The sequence below is a fragment of the Rhincodon typus genome, chromosome 5, assembly GCF_021869965.1.
Source record: "Rhincodon typus isolate 14 chromosome 5, sRhiTyp1.1, whole genome shotgun sequence".
In the NCBI taxonomy this organism is placed as follows: domain Eukaryota; kingdom Metazoa; phylum Chordata; class Chondrichthyes; order Orectolobiformes; family Rhincodontidae; genus Rhincodon; species Rhincodon typus.
In genome coordinates, this window is record NC_063336.1 from 80,715,921 (window position 1) to 80,735,653 (window position 19,733).

General features: G+C 42.4%; 1 protein-coding gene across 1 annotated transcript in view; it reads left to right on the forward strand.

Annotated features, from left to right (window-relative positions):
* khdrbs2 (KH domain containing, RNA binding, signal transduction associated 2) overlaps positions 1-19,733 on the forward strand; it is a 424,077-nt gene that overhangs the window by 192,807 nt on the left and 211,537 nt on the right. Inside the window, exon 3 of the mRNA XM_048597077.1 lies at positions 783-899. Within this exon, the coding sequence (XP_048453034.1) occupies positions 783-899 (117 nt within the window). The remainder of the gene's footprint in view (positions 1-782; positions 900-19,733) is intronic.

Sequence of the window (19,733 nt, forward strand, 5' to 3'; positions counted from 1 at the left end):
CTAACTGAATTGAGGGATGTGACTGCTTTCTAACATTAGAAGATCTATGTTGGCCTATTTTGGGTTACCTGGTCTCTGACCGTACACATTATACAATAGACCTCAGTATCTCTGGGATGAAGAATGGAGTTGGAGGAGGTATTTCGTCAGAGATTCCACCAGCTCATTGCTTCCAAATTTTTCATTAGGTAGAGGTTGCAACTGTGATGCAACTTGCGGTTGGCCAAAGTCTGCCAACAATTATAAGGACCTTCCTATGAAGAATGAAGGCTAAGTACAACCAATGGAGATGCCAAAGCATGTAACCTTGCCGGAGAGTCCAACGATTGGGATTGGAGGTAGGCAATGAAAGTTGACGAATGAGCAGCCAGAAAGTGATAAAAGGTCAATTAGAACTCGCATCCTAACAGCACTGTGGGTATGTTGTCATCAAATTGACCACCACACTAGAAGGACAAAACCCGGAAAACTGACAAAGGAGATGTATTGCTCCATTCCATCTTCCATACTTCAAACAGAGGAGCAGTATGACCAGCATATTCACTTCTAAACATTGCCTTTTTTTTTAATGAGTTCTTTCCCCTGTAGGACAAGAAGCTGGTTTCTTGAGGGGGCAGTTAGGGAAAGACAATAAGTGCTGGCTTTGCCAGAAATAGTTGAGTGAAGGTAACTAGTTTTGTAGATGTTGTGAGCAGATGTTTAAATCAGTTTTGAGTTTCACAATGGAAACCTGGCTGCGTGTGAAAACCAACCCTTTAACTGGATTGTTTCTCTTTCTATAGTTCAATTTTGTGGGGAAGTTGCTCGGACCACGAGGTAATTCGCTAAAGAGGTTACAGGAAGAAACAGGTGCAAAAATGTCCATCTTGGGCAAAGGATCTATGAGGGACAAAGCCAAGGTAAGAATATCTATGTAAAAGCTAAGTACCCACAGATACTGGAAATCTAAAATAAAAACAGAAAGTACTGGAGAAACTCGGCAGGTCTGGCAGCATCTCCGAAGAGAGAGAGAATTAACATTTTGAGTCCAACGGCACTTCTTTGGAACTGAAATGGGGCTAGAAATGTGAACGTTTTTCATGTTGATGAGAAGGGGGGGGGGGAGGGAGCAAGGAGGAGCAGGTGACACAGGTGGTAAGGGTGCCCAAGGCAAAGGGAGTACTAATGGTAGTGGAGAAAGGATAGAAAAACAAAACTAATGTGAAGGGCACAAAATATGTCAGTTCAGGTGAGAGCAAACCAATTACAAATAAGATATGGGGAGAGTGAAGAGGGTGATCAAAATAGCGGACAGAGTCCATAGTCTGAAGTTACTAAAGTCAGCATTGAGTTCTCAAGACTGTAAAGTGTCTAAGTGGAAAATAACTTGCTGTTCCTCAAGGTTATGTTGGGCTTCACTGGAACACTACAGCAGACCTAGTGTAGAAATGTTAGGAAGCGATCAAAAAGGTATATTGAACGTCAAGGTCATTCTCACAGACAGAGAGAACAGAGGTGTTCCACAAAGTGGTCGCCCAGTCTGCTGAGGGTCCTTTCAGTCACAGTGGGACAGAGAAAGCAGTCCTTGGTTCAGGAGAAAGGAAAACATATTGGAAGCACATGTGGAAGGTGGCATCATTGGAACAGATGTAATGGAGATGGAGAAACTGGAAGAATTGTGTGGAGTCTTTACAGGAAGTGGGGTGTGAAGAGGTTAAGTGCAAGTAACTGTGGGAGTTGATGGGTTTGTACTAGATATTGGTGGACAGCCTATTCCTAGTAATGGAAACAGTGAAGCCAAGGAAGAGAGGGAAGAGTCAGTGTCTTGTTTGCTTGAATTTGCTCTCAGCAGAGTGGATCAATTTTCTGCTATTAATCCCTAACATTAATTTCTACATTACGCTTATATATCTCTCCTTTACCACTATTAATATTCCATTTGCCTTTTTCTCTGAGAGACCTTTTCCATCTGTTCCATTTGCTCCTCCTTCCTCCAATTTCAATAACATAACAAATTTACGCTTTTCCAGCCCCTTTCAGTTCTGAAAAAGTGTCAAATTAAACTTGAAACATTAACTTCAACCCTCCCCAGCTGCTATGAGAGGTGCTGATTTTCTCCAGTACTTTGTTTTTATGTAAGGACATCTAGGATGCTACCTCTCATCATAAATGTGATCTTCATTTTCCAAAATGCGTTTACTTTCTTCCTAAATTTGAATTTTCTGAGGTTCATTTAGGAAACTGTTTGCCTCATCCAGGAGAAAACATTCCAAACTTTTCTAGTTTTATTGCAGTGCTCTGACGATTCTACGGCTGAGGAACTGTAAATGTCGGAAGTCACTTGGATCAAAAAGGTGTTTTCATACATTTGTTTAAAGCTGTTTAACAGGATTTTCTGAAGTGTGTCGACTTTATAAAAAGAAAATCAGTCTTCAATTCCATTAATAATTGACATTCAACAATTTAATTTGTCACGATTATGCCTCCTATAAAATGTTCGTCAATGGCTCCAGAAATTAGATTCCAGATTATTCTGTAAGTGGGTGATTCACAGCAGAGTAGAAGGAGTGATTCAGCATTCCAGTGATCTCCGTGGGAATTGCCATAAACTCCTACTCTCGTTCAGCAAATAGTGTGCTGCATAACTCTGATCACCTGAGCTAAACTCATTACAAATGTGATTTCCTGCTGGGAACTCCAAATCACAGAGACATTTTCCTAATCCTTTTCCTTGGATCATGTTTCCCACTATGTTAATATATTGCGCAAAATTCTGAGAAACTGAGGAAACTTCTACTTTCCCAAATTGACGACATTTGTGTAAATTACGATTTAGTACAGAGTAATGTGGGCCAGAGATTAAGTAGAAGGTTATGGGACCTGACCTCTGCAGAGAACATGAGTTCCCTCCAGTGAGCCACAAGCGAAGATGAGGTGTGGAATGAAATTGATGCTCTTTGAAAGATCCAACAAAAACTTGATGGGCAGAATGGTGTCTACCTGTGCTATTCTTATTCCTTTAAAATACCTGACTAAGTGAGGTTGGGAGTCCAGTAGAGCATCAGGGAGGTTGGATGTCAAGTTCCCCCGCATATTGTGAAAACCAGAGGAGTCCACATACCTGTATGACAGCATTCTATAGTGTGCTGAAGAATATCAGAGGCATTGGGGCTGTGGGGGGGCAGAAATTGGAGGCTGTTGCACACTGCCATCGAAATCTGCTATGTGTGTGGGTTGTGTAGAGGCTTGCAGAGTATCTTGTAGAGTAAACACTGTCTAGTTTATCATATCTTTACTTACAAGTTATAAGAATAAGCTCCAAATTACAATATAAACCATTGGGAGCACCTAACCTTTGGTCTGTCTCCTCTGAGATCCTATTTGAAACTCCCACCAAAAGCGCTTGAGATTATTATAGTGGGTGACGCTTTCTGCACACCATCAAATATTAACCCCTTCAGACCCTTCCAGACACAGATAGAACAAAGGCCCAATGAGGGGGAAATGGGCAATTCTGGGACAAGGTCCAAAGCATTTGGGCTGGGGAGAATAGGGAGGGATCAAAAAAGCCTGTGGAGTGGAGGGGTGATGGGACAATTTTGTCTGAAAAGGGAGGATGTCCAGAATGGCATCCTCTGAATGTACAGAAGGGAAAACCAGTAAAAGTGGGAAATGATGCAAAAGCATCTTTTATACTTGAAAATGGAACCGTTTTGCGACCTGTATTTTCATTCTCCAGTTTTACTGGTCTTTTTTCAATAGATCTAGATGCCGGGTTCACAGTTAAATTCAATTCGCTAAACGTAAATGGAACAATGGGCATGCAGCCTCGATCTGATATTTGAAGTGCCAAGCCTCTTCCTTGGATTGGATTAATGACTCACCATTAACCCTGCCTACCTCTGTTAAAGCTGGAAGGAGATTGATCAAGCTACAAATTCATACTTTTTAACACTCAAACCCACCCCCTCCTGCCAAACCCACCCACCAATACAAACCTCACCTGGTTTTTGGGGGGGATTAAGATTGTCCCACATTATTTTGAAGACTACCTGCTGAATTTTGGACAAAAAATACTTCACAGTTAAACCAGCTGTTTTATTAAGCATTGATCTTGCAAGGCACATGGTCAAATTGACCAGTATATACATCTGTGCATACATAACAACTCTCTTGGCCCCACACTCCTCATATCTGTTTTTATATAGGCTCTATTTCATTCCTTTCACATTGTGAGTTTGTCACTAACAGTGGTGCTGATGTCTGTGATGTGAAACTTGTTGGATAGAGAGCTATTGGGGATCATTTTGACTTTGTGCAAATATGTAAAATGGAAAATAAGAAACTTTTGACATTCCATCCAGTTTTTAATTTCCAGTGAAATTAACTGGGAGAAATAGCAATGAAAGTGGAAGTTTGCTATTGGCCACTTCACGCTATCACAAAAAGTCAGAATTCCTCCCAACGATTGTAAGCACTGCCAGTGATAGTGGGCCCTGGCCCTTTCTCTAATGGCAATGCTACTGTTGCTTGTAAAGTCAACAGAAATGCCTGTGCCTTATCAAACTGATTTGGCAGAATAGGCATGAGGAATTGAATGGCCAACTCTTGCTCCTCTGTTACACCAGCCTGCACAGTCTCCATTCCCTTCTGTGAAGGAAGTGAAGTACCACTCCTTTGAATCAGAGCTTCTGTCCATGAGGCTGTGGTTTTTCTCCCACTGTACCTTGGTGGCAGCTGCCCCAAGCTTTAGTGCATATCTCAGAATGTGCCAGTCCTCAACACTCTGTCGGGGTTAGCTCTTTGTTCTGATAGGCCAACAAGTTTCGGGCAGACCAAATTTATACATTGACAATGAGAAGGACCCAATGACGGGGTTTCTAGTGCCATGGTAGTGCTCCAGTCTCTGGGTTAGAGTGTCTGCATCAGGTCCCACCTGAAAAGGAAGTGTGTCATAACATGTCCAAACGAATTGATTTAAATGATTCTTTAAATACACCTTTATTTTACCAGGAAATTCTGGGCCAGAATATTCATAAAATATCTTGAAGAATTTGCCATCTGAGCCTAATTATCATTGACAGGAGCACCCTGGCCCATTCTTTCTAAGTTTAATAGCTGTACTGCCGTCACAAGGGCTTGGAGTGGGTGATGGAGAGATTTGCCAAGGGCGGCACAGTGGCTCAGTGGTTAGCACTGCTGCCTCACAGGTTCAATTCCACCCTCGGGCAACTGTCTGTGTGGAGTTTACACATTCTGCCCGTGTCTGCATGGGTTTCCTCCAGGTACTCCAGTTTCCTCCCATACTCCAAAAATGTGCTGCTTAGGTAGATTGGCCATGCTAAATTGCTGATAGTATCCAAGGATGTGCAGACTAGGTGGATTAGCCATGGGAAATACGGTATTACAGGGATAGGATAGGGAGGTGAATCTGGATGGGATGTTCTTCCAAGAGTCGATGTGGACTTCATGGGCCAAATGGCCTACTTCCACACTGTAGGGATTCTATGATTCTATATGAACACCAGGGATGAGGGGTTATGTTTTTGTGGAGAGACTAGAGAAAATCCTGGGATTGTTTTCCTTGGAGCAGAAATTCTGCAGCAATTTGATGGGGAGAAACTGTTCCCACTGACAGGAGAATTGACAATAGGATATGAAGATGTAAGATAATCCGTGAAAGAATCTGCGACAAGCATTGCTTTTACATGATGAACGCTTATGATCTGGAACAAACAGCCTGAATAAAGGTTTAGCAAAGATCTGTAGCTCGGGTTGTGGATGATGTTGTTGGCTTGTTTTTGTTTAGATGTCTCGTCACCATACTAGGTGATATCATCAGTGGAGCCTCTGATGAATTGATGCTCTTCTGCTCCACTTGGAATTTATACTGTCCGGTCTCTTATGGTGAGTACTGTCATTTCTGGTTTTGATCTGTATGGGTTTGTATATGGGGTCCAATTCTATATGTTCGTTGATTGAAGTATAGGTGGAGAACCATGCCTCTAGGAATTCCTGTGCTTTTCTATGTTTGGCTTGCGCTACTATGGTTACTTTGTCCCAGTTAAACTGATGGCCTTCATTGTCTGAGTGTACCGATAGTAAGGAGAGTTTGTTGTACCATGCAACAACTGCCACAAGCATTACATCGGACAGACAGGAAGGAAACTAGCCATCAGAATACATGAACATCAACTAGCAGCAAAATGGCTCGACGAACTCTCCTTAATATCAGTACATTCAGACAATAAAGGCCATCAGTTTAACTGGGACAAAGTAACCATAGTAGCCCAAGCCAAACATAGACATGCACAGGAATTCCTAGAGGCATGGTTCTCCACCCATACTTCAATCAATGAACATATAGAATTGGACCCCATATACAAAACCATACAAACCCACACCCATACAGATCAAAACCAGAAATGACAGTACTCACCATAATGGACCGGACAGTATAAATTCCAAGCAGAGTAGAATAACATCACTTCATCGGAGGCTCCACTGATGATGTCACCTAGCATGGTGATGAAAGTCTGAACCAAAACAAGCCAGTACGACAAGCAAGTCAACAACCACACAGTCTGAATGGAAACAGATTTAAGAACAACGTCTAAAGGGTTTGGAATAAATACTTGAAATAGAAAAATTAGCACAGGAGTGGGACTAATTGCCTAGTGCTTTTGCAAGTCTAGCCACAGGTACAATGGGCTGAATGGCTACTGACATACTGTATCATTCTATATTGTCCACCCACAGTAGAAAATTGAACAGCACATTTTGTATGTCCTTGTCTCACATGCCCTTGGGCAACCATATCAGCTGAGGAGTCTGCCTGCTGGATTTAGGGTAAAGCATTAACCCTGATCACTATCCTTTGTTATGTCATAGAGCAGGCTGCAAAGGAATGGAGGTAAAGTGTAATGGGGAGCTTCTTTCAACTTCAGTCAGTGGGTAGGCAACAGTCTGGTGGTGTTATCGTTGTACTGTTAATCCAGAGACCAGATCATGTTCTGGGAGCCCAGGTTTGAATCCCACCATGGCAGATGGTGGAATTTGAATTCAATAAATAGCTGGAATTAAGAGTCTAATGATGACCATAAACCCACAGTTGATTGCTGGAAAAACCCATCTGATTCACTAATGTCCTTGAGGGAAGGAAACTGTTATCTTTACCTGGCCTGGCCTACATGTGACTCCAGACCCACAGCAATGTGATTTACCCTTAACTACCCTCTGGCAGTAAGGGATGGGCAATAAATACTGGCCTTATCAGTGATGCCCTTATCTCATGAATGAACGAAAAAAAACTTTGTTGGTCTTTCCCTTTTGTATTTTCTCCCCCACATTCCCCTTCTCTTTTCCCTTTTCTATCTTTGCCTTATTCCCCACCTTAGATCATAAGACCATAAGATATAAGAACAGAATTAGGACAATAAGTTAAGAGGCCATTATGTTAGGTGCAAGGGACTGGCATGGATAGAGGACTGGCAGAAGGCAAGGAGTAAGGATAAAGGGGTCATTTTCAGGATGGCAGTCGGTGACTAGTGGAGTTCACAAGGGTCCGTGTTGGGACCTCTGTTATTCATGTTATATGTTAATGATCTGGATGAATGAGTCTACTCCACCATTCAAACGTGGTTGATAAGTTTCTCAACCTCATTCTCTTGCCTCCTCCTCATAACCTCGTAATCAATGATCTATCCATCTCTGTCTTAAATACACTCAATGATTCAGCCTCCACATTCTTCTGTAGCAATGAGTTTAACCACCCTCTGGCTAAGCTATTCCTCCTCATCTCAGTTCTAAAGAGTCATCCCTTCACTATGAGGCTGAGCCCTCGGGTTCTAGTCTCTCCTACTAGTGGAAACATATTTTCCACGCCCACTCTATCCAGGACTCTAAATATTCTGTAAGTTTCAATCAGAATCCCTCCTCATCGTTCTAAACTCCATCAAGTACAGGCACTGAGTCCTCAACCACTCCACATATCACAAGTTCTTCATGTCCGGGATCATTCTTGTAAACCTCTGCTGGGGCACCTCCAAGGCCAGCATGTCCTTGTTCAGATATGGTACCCAAAACTTCTCACAATATTCCAAATGCAGTCTGACCAGAGCTTTATACAGCCTCAGCAGTACATTACTGCTTTTGCATTCATGCCCTTTCGAAATGAGTGTTAATGTAATTTTTCCCTTCATAACTGCCACCTGAATCTGCTTATTATCCTTAAGAGAATCTGAACTAGGACTCCAAAGTCCTTTTGTGCTTCAGATTACCGAAGCATTTCCCCATTTAGAAAATAGTCTACGCCTCTATTCTTCCCACCAAAATGCACAACCTCGCGTATTCTCACATTGTATTCTATCTGCCACTTGTTTATCCACTTTACTAGCCTGTCTGAATCCTTCTGCAGCATCCCCACATCCTGAACACTAACTGTCCATTGACGTTTCCTTGTGTCATCTGCAAACTTAGCAACAATGCCCTCAGTTCCTTCATCCAGATCATTAATACATAACGTGAATAACAGAGGTCCCAACACAGACCCTTGTGGAACTCCACTAGTCACCGACTGCCGTCCTGAAAATGACCCCTAATCCTTACTCCTTGCCTTCTGCCAATCCTCTATCCATCCTTGCACGTAACATCATTGGCTCATCTTATTTTGCAGCCTCCTCTGTGGCATCTTGTCAAAGGCCTTCTGGAAATCCAAATGGATCATGTCCACTGGCTCTTTTTTGTCTAACTTTCTCATTATGTGGAGGTGCCGGTGTTGGACTGGGGTGGGCAAGGTCAAAAATCACACAACACCAGGTTATTGTCCGACAGGTTTATTTGAAGACACAAGCTTTTGGACTCTCACTTCTTCTTCAGGTGTCAGTGCACTGGTGTCGTGTGATTTTTAACTTTCTTATTACCTCTTCAAAAAAATTCTAACAGATTTGTCAGCCATGGGCCTGCCCTTAACAAAGCTGTGCTGACTCAGCTTTATTTGACCATGCACTTCTATGTACTCCTCAATATCCTCCTTAAAAAGGAACTCTAAAATCTTATCAACAATTGAGGTCAGGCTAACCTGCCTATAGTTTAATGCCTTCTGCCTCCCTCCTCACCTAAATCTCCAATTCCAAATTATATCCCTTCAGATGAAGAGAGTTAGCAGTGAGAGGAGCTTGATCAAGCTCAGGGACTAATTATTGGTTACTAGCTTCCTCTTACCCTCTCCAGATCAATTTCCTGAACCTGATGCGTTATCATGGAAATGATATCTGCTCTTTTTGCTTATTCCATGAGCACAATGATAATGTCATTGCCTTTCCAAGTTTGTGAATGTCCCTTTTCTTCGACAGTCAGCTCTAAGTTAAATCAAGATTAAAGACAGCTAGCTGGGTTAAATAAACCCTTGACGCTGGATTTTGAGAATGCACTCCCACCTTTCTGGAGCACACAGATAACGGAAGGCCACGAGGAGCACTGTGACATTGACCAGAAGAGAGGCAGGTGGCCTGGACAAGAGACCTACTTAGTCATGCATTGCCTGGGACTGATGGTGCCTGCTGTGGTCAAAGCCCAGCAGTGATCAATCCCATAAAGTAGACCCTCTGCTTTGTCAATGCTCCTTGCTTTGCAGTAAAGTGACAAACATCAGGGGCCCTAGCGTGAAGGGCAGTCAGAAATTGAAGAGAGCCCTTTTGAAAAGAGGCATTTTCCTGAAGCCCTATCTTTTCCTTACAAAGCCATACCAATTACACATATAGTTATAGTAAACAGTTCAAACAGTATTTGTTTTAAGAATCAGTTTGCTGAAGCTTTACAATCTCCCAGAAGAAGCAGAAAGATTTGACTTTTCAAATTACAGGTTTAATCATCTTCACACCCTTTGTAAGAGTCTTAATATAATTCTCATTAAAGAGATTGCCCGGACAGAATTAATGATTAGGTTAAGCAGGCAGTAAATCTAACGGTTGGATGGTTTGTTTGATTTGATGGTATGAGTTTCCATTATGTAGAAACTGTTAGCTGGTGTGTGCCAAATCCCTTAATGACACCAGATCAATGTGTGGAAACTCAAGAGTGACAGAATTAACAGCTGAGCCAGGGAGAAAGAGAAGTGGAAAAAATGTTACTTGTCAGGCTTACTCACAACCTACTGCTGCAACGAAAATTTGTGTTGAATGTTTTTCAACCTTACTTACAGCAGATAGGATTGCAATCTGGGTTTATATGACTAAGCTGCTTCAACAACTCTGTGGAGGAAGGGACATGCAGCCTCCAGATAGTGACTCCCGTGGCTCAGTGATTTGCACTCTAACCTTTTGGGCCAACAGATTATGGGCTGGTCCACTTCAAAGACTGAACTGGCAAATCCCTACTCTCATTCCCAGTGCAGCATTGAGGCAGTGCTGCACTGTCAGGGATGCTGCTTTCTAAATTGGTAAAACAAGGCTCCATCTGCCCTCAGATGTGGATCATATGGCACCATGACAGAAGAACAGAGGAGCTCTCCTAGCATCATGGCCAAATTTTAGCCTTAGATCAACGTTGCAATATATTATGTGGTCATCTATTGCATTAGTGTTTCTGGGAAAGTATTATGTACTGTTGGCTGCCAGTTTGCCAACGCCGCAACAGTGACTGCACTCAAAAGCACTTCAGTTGTGAATGGAGTGCTGACAAGGTTATCCTGAGGTCACACAGAGGGCTTTATAATTTGGGTCCCTTTATCAGTCCAGATAAACTGACTCAAAAGAAAACATTGCTACAGTGGATGTCTGTTTAGTAAGAACATGTTGGGCAAATCCCTTTTCAGAATAGTGAAATTCAAAGTATGTTCAGACACAGACTGACTTGGAAGATTATCCACCCAGCTATGCTGGCCTGTTTGTCGGTTATGTCGAACAGGCCCTCTTCAGTACGTACACCAGTACTGTTCCCCAACTGTTCCACCGTTACATTGATGACTGCATCCATGCCCAACTTTACACCCAGGATGGAGCAGTTCATCGACTTCACTAACAATTTCCATCCGCCCTCAAATTCACTTGGTCTATCTCAGACACCTTCTTCCCCTTTCTTCATCTCTCTGCTTCCCTTTCTTGACTTCTCAGTTTCCATTTCTGGTGACAACTTATGTACCAACATTTACTATAATCCCACAGCTACCTAGACTACACCTGCTCCCACCCAGTATCCTGCAAAACCTCCATTCCGTTTTCCCAATTCCTCTGGCTCCGTCGCATCTGCTCTGATGAGGAGACATTCTACTCCCAAGCATCTCAGATGTCCACCTTTTACAAACAATGTTCTTTTCCCCCCCTCTGTCATCCAGACAGCCCCCCACTGCACCTCCTCCACTCCCCGCTCCACAGCTCTTAACCGCCACCCTTCCTCCAAACATAATAAAGATAGGGTCCTCACTTTCCACCCCACCAGCCTCCACATCCAGCGCATCATCCTCAAACACTTCTGCCAACTCCAATTAGACCCTACCACCTGGGACATCTTCCACTCCCCATCCCTCTCTGCCTTCTGCAAGGACCATTCCCTTCGCCACTCCTTAGTTTGTAGCACACTCCCCACCAACTACTCCAACCCACCCAGTACCTTCCCCTGTAACCATAAAAAATGCAACACCTGCCCACACATCACCTCCCTCACCTCCATTCAAGGCCCTAAACAGTCCTTCCAAGTGAGACAGAGCTTCACTTGCATCTCCTCCAACCTAGTCTATTACATCCGGTGCTCCCGATATGGTCTTCTCTACGTCGGTGAGACCAAACGTAGACAAGGTGACCATTTCGCCGAGCATCTCCGCCTGACCCATAACGGCCAACCTAACCTCCCGGTCACTGCCCATTTCAACTCCCTGTCCCACTCCCCCTCTGACGTGTCCGTTCTTGGCCTCCTCAGTGTCACGGTGACTCGGAATGCAAATTTGAAGAACAGCACCTTATCTTCTGCCTGGGCACCCTACAAGCCCAGAGAACTCAACATTGAGTTCTCCAATTTCAAATAACCTTGCCACCCATCTCCCACCTCCCCTTCCAGCCCAACCTCCTCCCTTCCATTCCACCTTCTGACCCTTCCTTCCAGTTACCAACCAGATGCATCCCTCCTATCGACCAACCAAGTTGTACCTACCACCAGTGTCCATCTAACACCATCATTCCGCCTCCCCCCCTTTCCCCCTTTTTACCTGCAGCTCCCCCTACCCCTGCATCCAGTCCTGAAGAAGGGTAATACCCAAAACATTGACTTCTCCTTTCCTCCAGATGCTGCCTGGCTTGCTGTGTTCTTCCAGCCTCCTGTTTGTCAATCTTGGATTCCAGCGTCTGCAGTTTTTTTGTCTCTATCTTCAGTTCTCATTGTTTTATTCCCTAGTTTATTTAACTCACTTATTTTAATTCATCCCTGGGATACTGGTATCACTGGCCAGGCTAGTATATATTGCCCATCCCTAATTGCTTAGAGGACAGTTAAGAGTCAATCACATTACTGTGGGTCTGGAGTCACATGTAGGCCAGACCAGCTAAGGACAGCAGTTTCCTACACTGAAGGATATTACTGAACTGGATGGGTTTTTCCAACAATCAACAATGGATTCATGGTCTTCATTAGACTTGTAATTCCAGATTCTTTTTCTATTGAATTCAAGTTGCACCATCTGGGATTCGAAACCAAGTCCCCAGAATGTAATCTGGTTCTCTGGATTAGCAGTCTAGCGATAATACCGCTAGGCCATCACCTCCTCCACATTTTGGAAAGCAGTTCAATATTATATGCATTCAGGAATTGAGGGATGTTGTCTTAGCTTGTTATACATAGTTTGATACATCCATGGAACCCATAAAATAATTGTGTCATTTCTGTACAAAGGTGACTGTTTCCCCAATCTGCTCCTGCCACCCTCACCCACAGATTGGGAGTAAAAATACAGGCAGTCCCTGGGTCAACTCAATGTGAAGGACACTTGCATTTTTATAGTGCCTTGCATGTTCTCAGGACATCCAAAGGCTCTTTGCAGTCAAAGTAATTATTTTTAGTCACTGTTGCAATGTAAGAAAGAGGGCAGCCAGTTTGCACACAGCAAGCTCCCGCAGACACCGATGTGACAACCAGAAACGTTACTATCATTCCTTCCTTAGTCAACTGCCTGATTATCCTGCAGTATGAGGCTTTATTCCTGCCACCATGGGAAAGGAGTTTTTTTTTCCCCAAGCCTTAACTTGAAGAGTGTAGAAAATAAAATAATGTGATCCATTGTAGATGGAACGTCAAGACTTTAGACTACAGCCACTGATTGCAGTCAACAGTCTTTCACAGTAACAAGTAGACAACATCATTTTAAAAGCATTAAGTCATGTCTCATAGATTTATTAGAGTGCTTTGAGGAAGTAACTGAATTAGCGAGTGAATGATATCCAATGAAGAGAAGATGCTTGTCCTTTTCAAAGGGCATTGATAAGGTACTGCATCTGAGGCTTTTAAGAAGATAAAGGCAAGGAACTAATGGCAAAACAGCCAGCTGGATTAAAATTAGGTCGCTAATAGAAAACAAAGGAATTGATGAATGGCTAAAGCACTTTCTGATTAGTATGGGCTCCTCAGCTATCTCCAATAAGGCATCTTTGTTGTTCACATGATTAAGGATGATACGGATAAAGCAAAATCTAGTAATGCTAGATTTACTGAAGACACCAGACTGAGTTCAGTTGTGTAGTGCAGGACAGATTAATAAGGTTCAGAGGAATCAAAACAATTCTGTACAAAAAGTCTGAAGAACGGCAAAATGAATTCAAAATGCTTGGTAAAGGAAAAAGATTCAAATGTATAGATAACAAAAGAGTAACTGATGACCAGGGCTAAAAGGAAAATGTTTGACTGTGACAATGAAAATGTCACAAGCATTTTGACTTTCTGCACCAGTTCAGAGAAGAAAAAACACAATTTATATGGTACCTCGAGACATGCAAATTGCTCTGCAGCCAAAGAAAGTGCTTATTTTTATTACGTGCAGAAATGTAGCAGTTAATCTTTGCACAGCAAGATCCCACATAACAGCAATGAGATAATGGACAGATAATCTCTTTTGGTGATGTTGATTGAGAGATAAACATTGGACAGAACACTGGTGGGGGAGGCTCCCCTACTGTTTGTCAAATTTTTGCCACGTGATCCTTTGTTACATTGGAGAGGGCATAGAGGGACAAGCCTATTGCTTTATCAGTGAACAGTACCTTAGAAGGTGCGGCTAACTCTCCTTACTGTAGTGAATTGTCAACCTGCATTGCATGTTGAAACCCCTGCTGTGGGCAATCTACTGGCACAGTAGTAAGTGCTACCACTGAGCCACAGATGACACTAATAGGAAGATCAGCTCTTCTGAGTGGCAACATGTCAGTAGGAAGGACACGAGTTGTTTTGAGAACCAATTTATTTTTAAGACATTTGAAATTCTGGACATCTGTGTGCAGAGTTATTTGAACCAAATGTCAATGCTAATTTCCTGCATATTGTAGTCTGTGATTTCAATCAAACATGCTTTCTGTCTCCAAATATTTGAAACAATGATTGCAGCTCTTGTATTCGTTTGAAGTGTCATATTATCACAAATCGTTTCTGCATTCGATAAACCAGCTGTTAGCATCCCATTTTTAATTGGAGAGCATGTACTACTGTTTGCCTTTGTCTGCATAAGGAATTGTCTGAGATGTCCCAGAACAGAGGCTGTGAATGCTAAAGAGCTTTAAAACAGGAGATTTCCTGACCTCCGCATGGGGAGAGTGGTTCAGCTAGGACTGCACAAGGTGCTTTGTGCATGGCACTTGAACAGTAATACTTGAACAATAAAAGTGTGAGGTGATTCACTTTGGAAGGACAAACTTGAAAGCAGAATACAGTGTTAACGGAAAGATTCTTGGCAGTGTGGAGGAGCAGAGGGATCTTGGGGTTCATGTCCACAGTTCCCTGAAAGCTGCCACCCAGGTGGATATAGTTGTTAAGAAGGCGTATGGTGTGTTAGCTTTCATTAATAGAGGATTGAGTTCAAGAGCCGTGAAGTTATGCTCCAGCTATACAAAAGCCTGGTTCGGCCACATCTGGAGTATTGTGTCCAGTTCTGGTCACCTCCTTACAGGAAAGATATGGAAGCATTGGAAAAGGTGCAGAGGAGATTTACCAGGATATTGCCTGGAATGGAGGGAAGGTCTTGCGAGGAAAGTTTGAGAGAGCTAGGGCTTTTCTCTTTAGAACGACGAAGCATGAGAGGTGACTTGATAGAGGTATACAAAATGATCAGAGGTATAGATTGGGTAGACAGCCAGAGACTTTTTCCTGGGGTGGAGGTAGCTATTACAAGGGGGCATAGTTTTAAAGTGAGTGGAGGTAGATATAGGGGAGACGTCAGAGGTAGGTTCTTTACTCAGAGAGTGGTAGGGGTGTGGAATGCATTGCCAGAGAAGGTAGTGGAGTTGGCCTCATTAGGGGCATTTAAGCGGCTATTAGATAGGCATATTGATGATATTATAAGGTAGGGGCGGAAGTTAGATAGACCTTAGGATTAGGGTAAAAGTTCGGCACAACATCTCGGGCCGAAGGGCCTGTACTGTGCTGTTCTATGTTCTACATAATAATCTGAAATTTGTATTGCAGTTTTTGAAGTCTCAACATGAGTCCTGTGAGAAAGTTATGAAACATTATTTGACATGTAACGTGATATCATGATAACTTGGTCAAAAGAGGTAGATTGTAAAGAGTGCTCTAAAGAGGGAAGTTAGGAGGTGTAAAGAGGGAGTTCCACTAAGTTTTACTATGGCCGTCAGTGGTGGAGTGATGAAAATTGGCAATGGGTAAGTGGGAAGAATTAGAGGAGCACTGAGGGTTCACAAAGCTGTAGAGTGTAATGGACCAATCCAGACCCCCTCAAAATATTTTAAGGAGGGAGCCTAGACACTAACTTATTCTTATTTTAAAAGCAACTGGTTGAACCACTCAGCTTTAAGAAAACAGAATTTATTTAAACACTTCAGTTGAAACACGAACAAAAGAAAGCAGAATTTAGAGTAACTTTACTGGAAAACTTAACCGACTCAATACAGCAACTTAACTAATTAACTATTCCAATAATAGTAACATCCCATAAACACACCCCTTGGCACAAAGGTAAATTCAAACACAGGTTCTTACAGGCAGGAGGGAACAACATCCAGAGAGTGATTTCAGAGAAAGTCAGAGGAATCCTTTACTGAAGTTTGCAGCACTTCTGGACTCCAATATCCTGTGACTGCTACAGTTTAGAAAAAACCTGACCTGGGAAGACCGGCCATTCCCCTTCCAATGTTAAACTGTTAGACTCGCTAGACTCTTTGGCTCCTCTGCCTTTACAACCTCTCTTCAAAAACCTGAGGACAAAATAATTTTTTTAAAGTGACAGCATCATTACAAGAGCTAGAGGAGATTATAGAGATACATGCTCACCATGGGGCGGATAGGGAAGAGTGAGCAGCAGGAGGGGCATGGCAACAGCACAGACATATTTAAAATAAGGATAGCAATTTTAATGTTTGTTTCTGATGTGGCATTAAGCTGACAGGGGCTTGCTGAGAGTTAGGACATGGACAATAGAGTTTTGGATAAGTCCACATTTATGGAAAATAGGAGACTAGTTGGAAAAGTATTGGGAAAGCTGAGCCCAGCCATTTTGTTCTGTTAAAGGTTCTATATAAATGCAAGTATATATTGGCAAAAGATTGAGGAACATCACAACTTGTGTGACCCAGCAGGGTATATGATCTAAGTGTGTAATATCAATATTCAATAACCTCACTCAGGGTTATTTTCAAATAAATGCTAGCAGGCATACACGCCAGCCTGAATTTTTATCCACATGTTACATGCACAGACTGGGAAGAATTCCTGGCTCTGCAACCTGGCTTTTAAAAATGGCTGTCTGGGAAGGGAAAACTATATTAGGACCTGAGGCAAGAGACTTCAGAGGTGGTAAAGAGGGTGCCGGCTGGATCGGACCAAGAAAAGAATAAAAATTAAAACATCCCTCCAAGACTCACCCATTTTGCCCCTTCACACACTCCCCAGGACCCACCCATGCCATCTTGTCCTGCATTGTCATAACCCCTCATACGTGCCATGCCTATTTACGTCCATGCATCCACCCAATTCTCCTTTATAAACCCAATGATGACTTAGAGCCAACTCATGCCAAACCACGTCATTACAGGCCCACCATTTTTTGCCCTTACACCTATTGTGCCAAGTTGCTCACTATCCAACATGGGCAGATCTGTACAGTGATGAGGTAAAATAAAGTTCTAAGCATGAATTGGAGTCTTCATTATATTAGAAAAGAAACACCGTTTCATAAAATGCCGATTACTACATTTGTATTCCTCCAGCTACGTAAAACTTTGTAACAACAAGTATTTCATTCAAGTGCTTAATCTCTTATAGTAACAAGTATTGGAATTTTTAGTCCAATTTCAAAATGTCTATAACCACTTATAAGTGTTGATCACAGTGAAATGGCAGTGATAATGGCTGGTTTCAAAATCCATTATGGAGAAGTAATCACTTATGAAAGTCCTTATGCCCATGGCAGCAGATAGACTGAAAAATGAAATGATGATTATTCTAATACTTTTGACAGCTTCTTTAAATATTTAAAGAGCAGTACCTTTAAATTTACTTGATAGTTTGACATGAGATAGTAGGAACTGCCTGCTGGAGAATCTGAGATAACAAGGTGTAGAGCTGGATGAACACAGCAGGCCAAGCAGCATCAGAGGAGCAGGAAAGCTGACGTTTCGGGTCTAGACCGCCCCATTTCTGAAGAAGGGTCTAGACCTGAAATGTCAGCTTTCCTGCTCCTCTGATGCTGCTTGGCCTGCTGTGTTCATCCAGCTCTACACCTTGTTATCTCTGATACTTTGACATTTCCATTTGACAGTTGGTCCTGACAGTTTTAACAGATGATTTTGCAAATTAGTTGACAATGCCAATAACCTTTCTTACATACATTCTTGCCTACTTTTAACAAACATCTGAGTATGTCCCAGAACCAGAGCCAAAGGAGTATCTTACCACGCCAACCTCTACGTAATCTACACACCTCGGTTTCATATGCCTGCACTACCAAAACTACACTGAAGCGGAGGCAGCTCATGATTTATGTGGCCAGCTGCCTCTGTGAACCACATAAAGACGTGGCAAAATCTGCTCTGAAAGAAATGAAAAGTACGATAAACTGTGGGGGTTGGTGGATGGTGGGGCATGGGAAGAGTGAGATCGAGAGAGGAGGAGGAGAACAGGGCAGACTGTGATTTTTAGGCTCATCCACCTTTTTCGCAAGGATAGCAGGACTTGGTATAATGGCGAAAATCCAGGCCTTAGTCTCACCTTGCTGTCAAGTAGTTGTCATTACGACAAAGAATATGTTAAATACACCATTGACCATTCTGAAATATCAGTTATGAAACTAAAACAAAATACTCTCATGCTGCTGTGCTCAACAGCACCTCACCAAACCTAAGATTTTGGCTTTTGACAGAGTAAATCGAGAGTTCATTGTATTCGACTGGATGCTCAGTAACCAGTAAACACAGATTTAAGATAAGTCGGAAAAGAGCCAGCAGTGAATTGGGAGAATCCTGTACACAGTGAGTAGTTGTGATCTGGAGTGTAATGTCTGAAAGGGTGATGGAAGCAGTTTCAAAAATAATTTTTAAAAGGAGAACTGGATAACTACTTGAAGTGAAGAAAATTTGCAGACCAATGATAAAAATCAGATGAGTGGGATTGACTAGACAGCATTTTCTAAGAGCAGTAGAGGCATGAGGGGCTGAGCAGCCTCCCCCTGAGCTATCAAACCAGTCACATCTGATTAATGTAAATCCAGGTAAACAGCTGCCCTTTCCTAGCCCAAGTTTATGACCTTAAGAACAGGTGAGCCCTCAGCTATCAAATCAGAAATGCTTGAGACATATAATGTATTTGAAAATAAACTCACTGGTGTCCAAAAACATGAAACCCATTACTAATGACACCCTGGAGGCCATAAATTCTTTCCTCCTAACAACAGCCAGAAGTGTGTATTAAAATTTGCAAACAAGAAACATGAACCAGATGGCTATTTAATGCAATTCAATATGTAACGATTAAGATAATGCAAACAACTTCATTTCAAAGAGATGAGGTTTAATGAACTTCCTAAACTGTTTATCGGGGCAAATTCATTCAAAAGCCTGTGGTGATGCATTACAAGGGATATCCATTATACAGTAATACATTGAACGTGAGATGACTTAAAATTCAAAATAGGCACTTTGAGGTACCGTGTGTTAATTGGGAGAAATAAGAATGAAAGACTTTGCAGCCTTACTGGGTGAATTCTTATGTGGATATAAATATATTAGATGGTCCATATATCACGCAGTATTGGATGTGACCAAGGGAGCAGCAGAGTATAGAATTATTTCGAACTCCCAGCTCCCTGGTGTCTGCTCTTGGAATTTGTGTGTCTATAATTGAGCAGATGTGCAACAATACACAGTTAATGGTGGGAAAACATTATTTGGCTGTATTTCCCATGCTTCATACTTCCAGCAACCCTGAACCAATCACCTCACAAAATAACCACTCGGCAATGGTTAATGTTTCCTAATGAATCTTCAGGGTTCTGTTCTGAAAATGGCATGAATCTTCCTGATGAGACCCTAACCAAGGCCTGATCTGCCCTC